The sequence below is a fragment of the Crocodylus siamensis genome, chromosome 1 (assembly GCF_052110815.1).
Source record: "Crocodylus siamensis isolate JL-2025a chromosome 1, ASM5211081v1, whole genome shotgun sequence".
Lineage (NCBI taxonomy): Eukaryota > Metazoa > Chordata > Crocodylia > Crocodylidae > Crocodylus > Crocodylus siamensis.
This window is the reverse complement of record NC_143395.1, coordinates 122,340,940-122,355,036: the sequence shown is the minus strand read 5'-3', so window position 1 is coordinate 122,355,036 and position 14,097 is coordinate 122,340,940. Positions and strand designations below refer to the sequence as shown.

At 41.9% G+C, this 14,097-nt stretch overlaps 1 protein-coding gene across 8 annotated transcripts in view; it reads right to left on the bottom strand.

Annotated features, from left to right (window-relative positions):
* TIAM2 (TIAM Rac1 associated GEF 2) overlaps nt 1–14,097 on the bottom strand; it is a 272,880-nt gene that overhangs the window by 152,984 nt on the left and 105,799 nt on the right. For all 8 annotated transcript variants that reach the window (XM_090041639.1, XM_090041658.1, XM_090041651.1 and 5 more), the window contains 2 exons: nt 2,952–3,063; nt 719–1,921 (listed from right to left, as the gene is read on the bottom strand). In XM_090041639.1, the coding sequence (XP_089897765.1) occupies nt 719–1,915 (1,197 nt within the window). In that variant the 5' untranslated portion in view covers nt 1,916–1,921; nt 2,952–3,063. The remainder of the gene's footprint in view (nt 1–718; nt 1,922–2,951; nt 3,064–14,097) is intronic.

The following is a 14,097-nucleotide window of genomic DNA, read 5'->3' as shown; positions in this document are numbered from 1 at the left end:
GGTGATGCAAAGCAGAATCGTACACCACATACATCAGCCTGAAAACCTCATAATATATAGCAGAAGTGTACTATTGAGTCTCTGTTTAGAGCAGTGATTCTCAACTAGGGTGCAGGGCACCCTATGGTGCTCTGAGATCCATTGAAGGGTGCCACAGGAAGTGTGAGGAAATAAGCAAATAAGGGCAGTCTCAAGGTTTCAGGAGTGAGGAGATAAGCAAGTTTTGTATCCAACAGTCTTTTCCTAAGTAGATATAGGAGGCCAATAAAACAAAACAGGGAATACTTGCAAAGACACTTACAATATATTCTTTCCCATCTCTAAGGATTTGCTTTACTGAACTTTTCACATTGTTCATAGACATTTTAATTCCTATAAACTATGGTCTATCTATAAGATCAGGTTTTACTCTGCTTTAACAATGATATTATTTTAAAAGCTACAGTTTATATCATGAAAAAATGAGCTATTTCAAAAGCTACTGCACTGATGTATTTTCTTCTGCAAACGATAGCTAGAGACATCTGGGGGAAAAGAGGTAGGACAGGAGGTGAAATTGATCATTAAAAAAAAAAAAAAAATCTTTTTTTGGTTAAAATTTCAGAATAAAACTGATGTCAGAATTGCATAAGTAACCAGAAGGACACTAACCACCAATTAGTTTTGTGGTAAAAAGCAAGCAAGTGGAAGATATCAACAAACAGCCTTCAGCACATACCTGCAGCTTTCTTTTTTTCCTGGAGAGGCTTCCCGTCCAGTCACTGATACGTCGCATTCGGCTTTTTAAACTAGCCTTCTTGGACGCATCTTCGTTTAATGGTTTAGACTTTCTACATGGGAGGGTGTAAGAGAAGTACTGTGTAGGGCCCTGGTGCTCTACTCTGGAGGGAACATCAATGTCTGAGGCAAATGAAACACAGTTGCTCAAACTAGCAGGAGTACTGATGTATTCATCAGACAGCCTGATGCCTGAGGCCGGGCTTCTTTCCAAATTTGTATCCTTGTACAGATCACGGAGAGAGGAAAGAGATGAACTTTGGTTAAAGGGCTTCTGGCTGTCATTTGGGGGAAAACTGGCATGAATGCTTGTATCTGGAGTGCTCCTAGTAAGGTATGACCGATCCAACTCATTGATGTTCCCAGTGTTGCCCCAGGGAGAGTCATACCATGAAGACTCTGAGCTTAGGGAGCTCCCTTTACTGGATTGAAGTCTTGAGTCAGTTGGTGACAAACGATGGCTTGAAGAGTAGTCGGTGCTGGAGTTCCTCCTCACTTCAAGCAGGTTATTCGACTTAGATTCTAAAGCTGGCGAGTACCTCAACAGCTGGACTGGTCCACTGGCCTCCTCCGTAGGCACTTGGTCATTGCTGCTGTTGTGGAACTCCACCCTTAAACAGCCGTCCAGCTTCCCCAGTGTTTTAATAAGAACTCGTGGGCTCTTCCTGTCCTCTGATGGTGGGGTTGATGCCACACTCTCATTCTTTCCATAACAATTTAAAATGTGTCCATTGCAATCCCTGGAGGCAACCTGATTACTTGCAGCTTCAAGGCCAATATAATGGAAACCATTCTCAGGCAAGAATGCCATATTACTCCCCTGGCAGTAGTTCCCCGAGGCATTTGTGCTGTGTTTGGCACAGATATTGCTTTTAGAGACCTTGGCCACTGTGTCACTGAGTCTAGACGAATAAGGCTGATTACTCTTGAAATGGGAGAGGCAACTTCTGGCTAGGGACCGTGATTTGTAGTTTGAGCCACTGTTGTTGTGTCCCCAACCATACACAGAGCAGGACTTATCATCTTTTGCAAGAATGCCACGAATTTTCAGAGAGCAAGGCTTCTGCTTGGCACTGGGTGCAGCAGGAGTATGATTTTTTGATCCCTGAAGGCTGTACTGGCTTTCTGAATTCCCCATTTTCCGCTAAACGAAGAAGACTTTCGTTAGGAACAGGATCAGAAGGTGAAAAAATAAAAGCAACAGAACAATTTTGCATCCTACGCAGGAGCACAGCCTTTCCTGTAGTACGAGACAACTTCCTAAAAAGAGACTGTTTGCAGCATTTTAATAATTTATGTTTTTATTTTTTTTTAGAAAGAAATTTAAGAAACCTCATTCTTTATACGGTCTGTTAGCATCTGCTGAAAAACTGGAGTCTACGCCTATTAAAATCACATCAGCACCTCCCTCCTTCCACACCCCTGGCAATAGCTTTCTCTTATAAACTTGCAAAATCTTTGGCTCCCAAGAACAATAGCATAATGAAAGAGGCAGCAAGATAATGATTACTTAGATGCAAGTAAACTGTACTTTCAGAAAAATCCTTTTTTTTGCCAGGAGACATGCAAACTGCAGTTTCAGCTCGACTAGCTTCTATGAAATAGAATGTTTAGTAAACCCCTACTTCACATTTAGAGACAATCCAAAAAATAAAAAAAGACTTGGTTATTGAATAGTTTTAGCCTTCCTTTCAATGCAAAGCTGTACTGTGTTTCTGCAGCACATGGCTTTTAGTAAAGAAAATGTCGAACAGCTATTTCAGCAAGTGTTATTCTCAGAGTAGCATGCATGAGTAGCCCAACTGCTAATGTAAGAAGGCTACAAAATACGGTCCCAAAATTGCACACTTGGAAATAAAAAGGCCAAAGTCCATGTTCACTTATCTGGGTTCCAACTCTATTGGGTCCAATGCAAACATAAAACAATAAAGATTTTTTATTGACCTAAAACATCCTAAATTTCATATTGATACAAACTGTCCCTCTCATTGCATCAACTACCATATTACCAGACTAATTAAGTAAATTTATAAAGCTTCATTACAACTTTGTCAGAATTCACTCTGTAAAAGCTGATCCATTATTCTTTTATGTGTACATTTAATATTCTCCTTTCCCTAATCCATTTTTCTTTTTTGATTTAGAGATCCAGCATATAATAGGAAAAGATATACCTGTAAAATTGCTGTTAAATAAGGGCACAATTAATAGTCAGCATACTTCACACAACCTTGATAGCCAGCCACCACACTTCCCACAAAAGAGACGGGCTTCCATCAAGACTTTCTGGAAAACATGAATAAAAAGAGGGAGAGGGGGAATGAGCGAGTGAAACAAACAAATACTTTAATTGATACCATATGTAAATCAACATAAAATAATCAGACAGAATGAAGGTAATATAATTGGTTTGCTTTTATACTTTAGGTATGATTTTTTTTAATGATTTTCTTAATTACTGTGAAATTACTGCAATGCAATGGAACATGTAGCATAGTTTCTTCCTTTCAAATCCTTTCTCCATTTTCAATGATAGACTCGGCACAAATTTTCAGGACTCTGCATCTGGCTTTTATAACATCAATTAGAATTCACCAGGTTGGGCAGCTATCCATTATAATTTGGAACGCTTACTAATGAGGGAAATTTTTGTGTTTGTTAAATCTATGGCTGAATTCCAACCATGACCCCAAAGGTGAAAGGCCACTTAGTAATTCACTCAACCAACCAGCTAGAAACATCTCTCTTTAGATTTATTCTGATTTTAAGTTAATCTGCCAGTAAAACTACAAAAACAGCAGTACCAGGCATGGCACACACCAAAAGGTAACAAGACAAAAAGCTACTATTGACAGGCTAAATACCTCAGCTGTTCACATAAGCACACAAGGGCTGTAATTCAGAACAAGAGGACAGGATCTGATTTTCACAGAATGTAACAGCAAGTTATTGACTGAAAGTGGTCAGTAAAAAAAGAAAAGAAAATGCATCACTGATGATTATGCTTTAGTTTTTTTATTATTATAATTAGAACAGCATTTAATGAATATGCTGTTAACAAAATTCTTCCATTCCCTCAAGTAAATCAGTTTACAATAAAAATACTCATCTTAACAGACAAAGGCAAAAAAGCACATTGAAGGGTTTGACTGCTTTTGTAAGAGACAGAAAATATGAAATATCTGTTTGTCTGTCTTAAATATTATGAACCACACACACAATCACCATAATTCTTCAGTCAGGTATGCATTTTACTAATCTTTAGGTTGCCGAGTTAAAAAAGTAACAGAATAGCATAAAGAATGCCTTGCAACCAAAAGCCTGTCTAACTTATCCCAAAAACGCAGTTGGTCCAAAAAAGACAGACATCGCCCACAAAAATCCTTGCCTCTTGCAAACTAGCATTAAAGCAGTCCTAACAGAGTTCTGGATGACAGTCACCAAATAAATGGCTGATGCAGAATCCTTACAAGAGGCAAGGAATTCTGCAAGACGGTACCGTCTACTGTCTACCCTGCTCTGTGGTGCTACATCCTTGCACAATAATATTTTAACCAAAGTATTGTTGGAAACTTCTACTGTGTGGGGACTTGGATAAAATCTTATGATAAAAACCTGTGTCTTGGTTTTTCTTTTTTATAACTACAAAGGCCTATAACACCATAAATAAAGCAGCATATACTGAGCACTGAGTTGACAAAAAAGGGAAAAAATGTTAAATTTAAAATGAAAAAAAAGCTACCAGAAGTTTGCAGGGGGCAAATACCGAAACTTTATCAAGTCCCTAACTTCTGGTTAAGTGTGAAATCTTGGGAAAACTGTTCTCATCATTCCAGTAGGAGGTAGTTTATATTCAGAATCTACATTAGAAGCATAAACTGCATTCAGAAGGAGACTTTGGAGAAGCTTATTTCTATTCATAAGGGAAAACTGAACCAAATTTGTCTAAAGCAGCAAGCAAAAAGACCATCTGGTCCCCATAGAGATTGTGCACTGGATGGGTAATCCTTTTAACAGAGTGGAGAGTGAAAAGGCTGCTATTATGGACCTCAAAAGCTAGGCATTCAGTTCTCTGAGACTCAAGCCACTGATACAACTTCTTTTATTAAGATATTATACAAGACACGTATCCCATAATGGGTGAATGAATGAGGTTAGCTAAGGGCATAGTGTCTGTAGACAAGGGTCACAGTCAGTGCAAAAAATAGTGAACAGTACAACAGAGTCAACAAAATCCACAGAAATAGTGAGAAGGGATTTTTCTCACCCCCTGGCAATTCAGACAGCAAAAATATCCTGAAACTTTTATATCAATATATTAGCAAATCACGATAACTGCAAGACTGCACGGTGAATTAGCAACTTCGGAATCAGATGGAGTCACTGTTGTTTTAAATCTGTAGAAAGATTTTCTTTCCATGAACTACAACATAGGCAAGTTGGGGGGGACTGGTTCGGTGCTAAATGCAGCACAACACTGAGAAAGGGAACCAGGCTCCAGTAGTTTCCTTTTCTTTGATTTTGGAAGGTGATGTATTTTGAAACTCTTAATTCTAGAAGTGGGAATGACACTGTAAGGGAGTAAGTCTGTTTACATGTTAAGAGTAAAAAAAAATATTTGTCATGATATCTTTTTATCCTAGCACAAGCAGTACATTCTCCCATTAGTGCACAGGGGGGAGGGAGGAGAGAGGGGGAGGTGGATACATCTTATAAACAAAGCTAGCTCCTATTATTCTTTTCTTTCATTAAAATCCCATATTTACTGTGTGGCTCAAACACGATACAAACCCCCATTTTTTTCTTTGACTTTCAATTATACACACATTCCACAAAAATAAGTCTTATGCCTTCACCCTGTGTTCCTTGACTGTTAAAAATGCAATTGTACGAGGACCACTCCAGAAATCCCCACCACAGCCAATAATTACTGTAAATCATAACCCAGCAACTAGGAACATAGTTTCACATCTTTCTGATCTTCCATATAATATTTTATCAGTCCCTCTTGGCTCAGAAAAACAAACCCAGCTGCACCCCATCATTAATACCCACAGGGCTCCATCACAAACACCTCCAGCTGTGGCAGGATGCCAAACTGCTTCACAAATGTTATAAAATAGTGCCCTTCTTGGGAATAAAGAGAACACATGTAGAGAATCACTTTGCAGCCTTCAAGTAACTCCCCCCATCACTTGTTAACATTTGAGAATTATAGATTTTTAAAGATATTTTACCCAACACTCACTTCACTAAGACCCGTACTTTATGCAAAAAGCAAAGACTAATTTTGCATCTCCAAACATATTAAGTGAAAACAAGCATTTATTATGAAACCAAAAACAATAATGTGTTTGGTATTAGATTTGCTTACAAGTAGCAACAGCACAAAGAGGAAAGGAAGCTTTCATAACTAAACAACAAACTGTTTATTGTGTGGCTCACTGCAGCCAAGGATGACAAAGCTTCCTGAGCTAGTTATGCTCAGCAGGGCAACATACCAAACACAGCATGACAAATTGGGTCCGGTCATCTCCCTTTGTCCAGTACAATGCTACCGCTGATGTTCAGATGTCTCTAAATTTAAAACCAGAGGAGGATTCTCTTCTCCATGCTCTCTCTGCAGAACTAGAACTGCAGACTCCACAATGGGTACCCCAGAAAGACGTATTCTGTAACCTAAGGTTATTTGCGAACATGTCCACAGAAGAGATGAGAGAAACTCAGGTATACTTGGGAGAGCATTTTTACAAGAGAAAAAAACTCACAAGGGAGAACTTCCAAGTTGACAGATGAAAAATCTTCTCCCAGAAGGGACACGTTACCACTGGGAGAAACTGAGCGAACACTTGTATACTTGTCATTTCTACCAAGAGCATGGTGAATCACCCGGGATAAATGTGATACCTGTACCCGGCCCTAAAAAGGAAGCATCTGTATCATCTTTACATAGCAATTTAGTAGATTTCTATGCCTGAGGACAATTTCCTGACCACCCATGGGGTTGTCCTACTAAAACAAATTTTGACTGCATCCTTGTGCAGCCATGAATTTATCTACTTTAGCTACTTTCATGTAACATTTTGATCATCTTCATTTATCTTGTTGGGTACTACGAATGAAACACCCCCACGTATCGGACCAACAAAAGATCTGTGTATCAATTAAGTCCTTCATAAACCCCATTTTAAAATATCTACCAATTCCCTTCAGGAAAGAGAATTTCATCCTAAAAGAACGTAGCATCACTGCTATAGTGCTAAAAACAGCAATACAAAGGAATCTGAGACCGGATCAGAAAGCAGCTTCACCCTTAGAAAACTACTAGAAAGTAAATATTTAGGCTAATGAATTCTTTCTATTAAGGGCTGATCAACATAGTCATCATGCTTCCATCTACAAGCATTGGACATCAATAACTTGATAGGACAAAGAGTCTCTTAGCAATATTCAAGCTCATATATATAATTTCGCACAGATTAGAATTTGTGAACTGCCCTGAAAAAGAGAGATGTTTCTGAAAGAGTCCTACATGATACTTTCCCTCCACAGTCCATTTCCTTACAACCTTAATTTTTCAGCAAGGTAAGAGCTTTCTTCAAGGCTGAGTATAAAACGTTACAAATGGTCTTTTTCCATGCAGTAAGTGAGGGTTCAACAGGAGAAGCATGCACAATAATTACCCAGTTGGTGACTGGAAGTTATGTTGATACACCCATATTAAATGTAGTGATGGAAAAATCCTGAAACTTCATATTGCTTTTTGCATGTCAAGGCCTACAAAAGAGATTTTCTGGTTTGGGAGAATTGGTCAACATTGGGAAGTCAGCCAGAAGACAAGAAGGAGAGTGTCTTACCAAGGGTAGAAAGGCAATTTAGGACACAAATGTGAGAAGGCCCAAATTTCATAGTCGGTAGAGTCGGAAGGGACCTAAGCAGATCACCAAGCCCAACCCCCTGCCATGGGCAGGAAAGGATGCTGGGGTGAAATGACTCTGCGTAGGTGGCTGTCTCTAGCCTCCTTTTGAAGACCCCCTGGGTAGGGGCGAGCACCACTTCCCTTGGAAGTTGGTTCCAGCTTCTAGCCTCCCTGAACGTGAAGTAGTGCCTCCTGATGTCTAGCCTGAATCTACTTGCTGTCAACTTATAGCCGTTGTTCCTTGTTACCCCCAGTAGTGCTCAGGGAAACAGAGACTCTCCCACTGCCTGCTGGTCCCCCTTGGCAAGTTTATAGGTGGCCACCAGATCCCCTCTCAGCCTTCTTTGTGGAAGCTGAACAGGTGCAGGTCCCGTAGTCTCTCCTCATAGGGCCTGCCCTGCTGTCCCCTGATCATGCAAGTGGCCCTCCTCTAGACCCTCTCCATGCTGTCCACATCCCTCTTGAAGTAAAGTGCAGTGCCCATAACTGGACGCAGTACTCCAACTGCGGCCTGACCAGTGTCGCCTACAGGGGAAGGATCACCTCCTTGGACCTGCTTATGATGCATCCATGGATGCATGACAAGGTGCGGTTAGCCTTACTGACCGTGTCCCCACACTGGCAGCCCATATTCATCTTGGAATCAATAGCGACTCCAAGATCTCAGGACAGTAGCTGAAAAATCTTAGTACCTTATAGTTCTCTCCGGTAGGAAGCAATTTTACATGCCAGTCTGCACTCCTAGAAAACATTATAGGAATAGGGTGGGTGAGCAATCACTCATCAAACTATCATTTTCACAATGCTCACCTACGTGAACTCAGGAGTTGACACGCAAAAGTAATGTGCATGGAAGAAAGCATGCATCTGTAGGGGTCAGCAACTAGAGTCCACAGAGTAGCAATGTTTAGCAGCGCCCTGCACCACACCATGCCGCACTGCAGCCCAGTGGCAAGGAGAAGCAATAACTGGGTCCTAACACGAAGTCATCTCAGTGTTATCTCCAGCCACTGGAAAATACTGTCGACTGCCAATCTAGAAAGTCAAGAAAATTTTTTTTTACTATTCTATCAGTGCCTATATTGCTCTCAAATTCTAGACTGAAGTAACTGAACACACTGTAGGGCCATGTCCAGCCGAGCCCAACAGCCTTACTTAGGATCCTAGGCACCTCCAAGGCTGCGGCAGAGATGATTCTGCCAGGCAAGCTCTGCTTTTTAGCAATGTGCACTGCTCGTGAATGCACTGCTCCACTTTTTTCTGTGGGATATCCAGGGGTCAAAACAAAATTCCACGGGGGGAGGGAGGGGGGAAAGGAGGTGGAGAGCAGCGCAAGCACGGGCACCATGCCCTTGCAGCATTTGCAGTGCCCCATAACACACAGCCATGCTCATCTGGATGTAACCCAGGAGTCTATAGGAAGACCAATCAAATGGGAGCTCATGCTAATAGATGAAAAATAGATTTCTTTATGGCAATTAGTTTCTCTAAAAAGTATGTGCTTTCCAATTTCTCTTATGGAAACAAGATTTGATTGGCACTATCTTTTATTGGACCAACTTGATAGTTAAGAAAAATGTTAGACAAGTTTTTGAGCACAAAACACTCTGGCCCAAACCTGTCCAATAAAAAGATATTATTAAATAAAACATTGCCCTGTGCATATTCCCTGCACCATCATGGCTACACCACCACCACAACATTAGTACTTTCTGTTATAGAAGCACTTAGGAGTACTTGGCTCTGATTTTTGGTGGGAGATGCTGTGGAAAATCTTCTGTTCCATTTACTTGCTTGCTTATTGCTTTTGTTTATATTTGGTTATGTTTGACAAAAAGAGACAGAGAGAAAGATCCATACCAGAGAGGTGCAACAGAATATAATAAAATATTGTACCTGAAGAAGGATCTAAAGACAGTACTCCCCAAACAGACCATCAACCTTAAATAATTGCCCATTGTTAAGTGCAGCAATTTGGCCTCTAAAAGAACTTCCTGAGGGATGGCTAACGCGGAGTCAAAGAGACTGAACGGAAGTGCTGGACACTATTCCAGGTTTTAAGGCCAGAAAGGATTATTTTAGCTATATATTCTGGCCTCAGCTGACAACCCCTGGTATGCAACACCAGTGCTTCAATCAAGAACCCCTATGGTCTGAAAATCCTTAAGGAATGCCAGTAAGGATAATTTGCTTTGCAGCCAAAACATACTAGTCTCTACTTTTTCTGTTAATTACAAAAAAGTGCAGTCTAAGGTGACTTCAAAACACAAGAAAAGCAAAGACCCTTTACAAAGGACAAACAAGTCAGGGACCTAATGATGAAATAAACCCAAATGACTACACTTTTGCTAGCCAGGATTTAAACTGAGTGTGCAGTATTCCTGGATTTTGTACATATTTTCCAAGAAGATTTAAGAGATAGGGTTTTTATATTTTGATTGCCATTACATGCAGCTTTTGAGATATTTTTAATGTGGAAGATTTTCTGGAAGCATCATTGGTGATACCTTTCCAAGCTCAAGATGCCAATGGTGGGTCACCCCCATTTCACATCTGTAGATGAGAGAGGGGGATGATGATTGCTTTATAGACCCAGAGTTTGGTAGCGTATTGAACGCCAGGGATGGTTGCTTTGGATACTTTGATCGTCAAGCAAAAACGTCCCAGACTGAAAAGCCCTCCATCCAGTTGCTATTTGATGTCAATTTTGGAAGGCAGGCTATCCTTAACAAGCCATAACTACATTTTATGTATTCATTTGTACAGACATGTGAAACAGATGTACCATGTTAGACAGCTAGTGCTCAACATACAGCTTGCATTGACATAGACGACCAACACTAGGCAGCAGAGAACCAGAATCGTCAAGAAGCAACAAAGCCAGAGGGCATATGCAAAGGGTCATGGAATACTTCTGTTCTATATTTTCTTTGAGAAACCCAATAGAGGCACTTGAGAATTGCCATCTGCAAAATGCAATGACAATGTCTACTGAAAAGCTGGACTGCAGGGAAGACATGGAGCTGTCAGCATCTTCACAAGCACAGCTGACCTGTGTCAAATAAGAGCACCACAGGAAACTGTCATCTAGACTAGTTGTGCTGCAATTGTGCAGAATTTGAAAGTATTTCAAAGAAATAAAAAACATTGCTCCCTCATAAGAAATCTGCCGATTTGTTGATTTCTTTTGCCACGGATGTGGTCTGAGATGCAATAGGTTTGACCTGAAAACAAACTGCTTCCTAGCTTCCTTTAACTCAAGGCAATCAAATTACAAATGGCTTCTTTCAGTGACAGGGCAATTTCTAATAGGTTTTCTTTTAAGATCAAATCACAGATGGACCCTCCTTTGCCTAAGAGTCAAAACACCATCAATTTTAAAATGGCTTACATCCTACCAAGTCTTCCAAGTGATCTATATCTGCCTCTCAGCTCTTCTATCATGGATGGCTTGCGTAGGAAAGATGAGTGTATGTGTTTTTTGAGTTCCACAAACATATATTATTAGAAGCACTTTGTTTTTAAATTATATCCTTTGTCCACTTGGGTTGCAGTACAATACAGCAGTGACATAGAAAGCAAGAATGCAAGTTTGATGTCACTTGAGAAAAAAACAAATACAAAACAAAACAAAGACCTACACATGAATCTTGGTGTAAAAGAACCAAGGATGCACATTAACATTACTGCTAATGTAAAAGCTGAATTTCTTACTAGAAGTGGTTTACCGTATTTGAGAACTATGCATTTTGATCATGCTTTCAGAAAATAAGAAGCAGATTTTTGATTCCTACAGTCCCAATCACATTCCTATTACATAAGTACACCATAATAATTGTACCGTGGTGTTCTTGGCAGAATATTTTGCATTATATACCACTGTATTCAAGGAATGAATAACCAAAACACCACAAGTATGTCTTTTTTTATGGGATTATTTAGCCCAACGATGTCATTTGAAGCTAGCATATGCATCTACTTCACTTATTTTACTCTAAAGAGTTGCATTTCCTAGAGCTTAAAAACTAAAGTAATTTATAGGCACTCTCCAGGAGGCAGGGAGCCACTTCAATTAGTGCAGCTCCAAGAATCACACTAATTAAAAGTGCCTGGAGCATCATGTGCATCAACGTCCTCATGCTGAAAAATGGCAGTGGGGATGCTTTGAACTGCAGCTCATTGAATGAGCTTTAAAATGCCCCGCCACCATTCTTTAGCACAGGGACGCTGATACACATGACGCTGGGAGTCTGCTGGAGTGCAGTAATTATCACGCTCTGGCATACTGTAATTATAGAGCATCACAGCAGCCTCCCTGCATGCATATAGGAGCCCTAAATTATTCTGTAGATAACAGATGAAATTGTAAAATAAATGTGACAACAACTGTTCTCACAAAAGACAATAATGCCGCATCAGGCAGAAAATCATTAAATCAAACCTGTACTGAGCCTGGACCTCTGATATCAAATCAAAAACACCCAACATACTTTTTTAGTTATTTTTACATACAAGAAAAATAAATAAATAAATAAATAAATCAGCTCAAAAAATCTACACCACTCCTTTCAGATTATGTTCTACCTAACTATATGTGCTATGCCCATTGATTTTTTTCTTTTACATAAATCATTCTCCTGAGTCCAAGCCACATACAATATAATTAAGTTACACTTTACAGTTTTCAAGTTAGAGCTATATGGAAGCTGGATTCAAGCTTGGAGATCTTTATCCTATTACACTAAAGCTGATACAATCTACATCTCTGGAGACTCATTTCTCTTCTCCAGGAAAAATAAAATTTCATCATTTGTAAATGTTATTGAATTCATACACAATAGATAAAGTGCACATCCATTTAAATAAAAGCCATTAAGTGCAAATACAAAAAAAAAAAAAAAAAAGCAAGAAAAGCAGTTCAAATTTTAGCTAGTGTAGTTACCATAGTCATTGAAAAGCTGATAGCTCCTTTCACAAAGAGAAACTGATGTGGATCAATGCCATACAAGTTTTCAAGGTATTCAAAGTACTCTAGACCAGGGGCAGGCAATTATTTTGGGTGGAGGGCCGCTTACCTAGTTTTGGCAGGCTGTCGAGGGCTGCATGGGCAGCCCTGCCCCTTGACAGGTGCCCCATCCCCTGGTCACAATCTTGAGACCAACGTCCCAGGGCCAGCACTGGTGGGGCCCAGAGTGAGGCACAGGCTGGCAGGGGTCTGTGGAGCCAGGCTGGGCTGCACCAGCAGTGAGGTGGGAGCTGGCCCAGTTCCACTGAGCCCCTGCCAGATGGGGCCCCACACTCCTGCCAACCTGCTCTGGGCCCCACCGACAGTGGCCCTGGGACACGGGTGCAGGCTCTGTGCTCCCACTGGCTCCCCACCCACCCATATTCAGTGACCCCCCCCAGCCCTGTGGTATAGACAGGGGGCAGTGTACAGCCCCGCCCCCTGCTCACCAGCAGGGAAGCAGCTGGTGCCGAGCATGGGGAAAAGTGGTCTCTCGCCTGCCCCATGGCCGGTGCTCCCTACTGCTGCACCTGCTCACAGCCCACATGGGGCAGTCCTGAGCAGGCACACGCAGCCTTATGCGGGCTGCAAGCAGCTGCAGCGCGGGGCACCAGCCATGGGGCACGTGAGGGTCCACTTTTCCCCATGCTCAGCAGCAACTTGTAACCAGGTTACAAGGTGGTGCTGAGCAGGGGGCAGTGGGGGAAAGAAAGAGAAGCAGCCCCTCCCCACCCACGCCCGGTGCCCTGTGCTGCAGCTGCTTGCAGCCCACATGGGACTGCCTGCGCCAGCCATAGGGCAGGCGAGGGGCTGCTTTTCTCCGTGCAGGGAAGGAGCCCAGGGAAAAGCTGAGCACGTGGCGAAGCAGCCCCTCCCACACCCCACAGCCGGTGCCCCACACTGCAGGCGCTCACAACCCTCGTAGGGCTGTCCAGAACAGGCACAGACAGCCCCATGTGGGCTGCAAGCAGCTGCAGTATGGGGCACCAGGTATGGGTAGGGAGGGGCCACTCCCCCACATGCTCCTTCCTTGCCTGGGATCCCCCCCACCACACTTACCTGAGCTTCCTGTGCCAGGGCAGCCATGTACTCCCAGCTCAGAAACCCCAGCTGATGCTTCTGGCTGGGAGGCCGGGGCCAGTCAGCCCCACTGTTGTGGGAGCCCATCGGGCTTCGCCTGGGTCCTACTGCCCTTGGTTCCTGCATTTTTTACAGGAACCAAGGGCAGAGAAATATTAATTTTCTACATTTTTTTTTTTTTTTTTTTTTTTTTTATTTAAGGGGGCCCTTGGGCCGGATAGAATGCGCTCACGGGCCGTATCCAGCCCGCGAGCCGTATTTTGCCCACCCCTGCTCTAGACACAGATCCTGGGAGTACGGGGTCCTGCACTGCAGT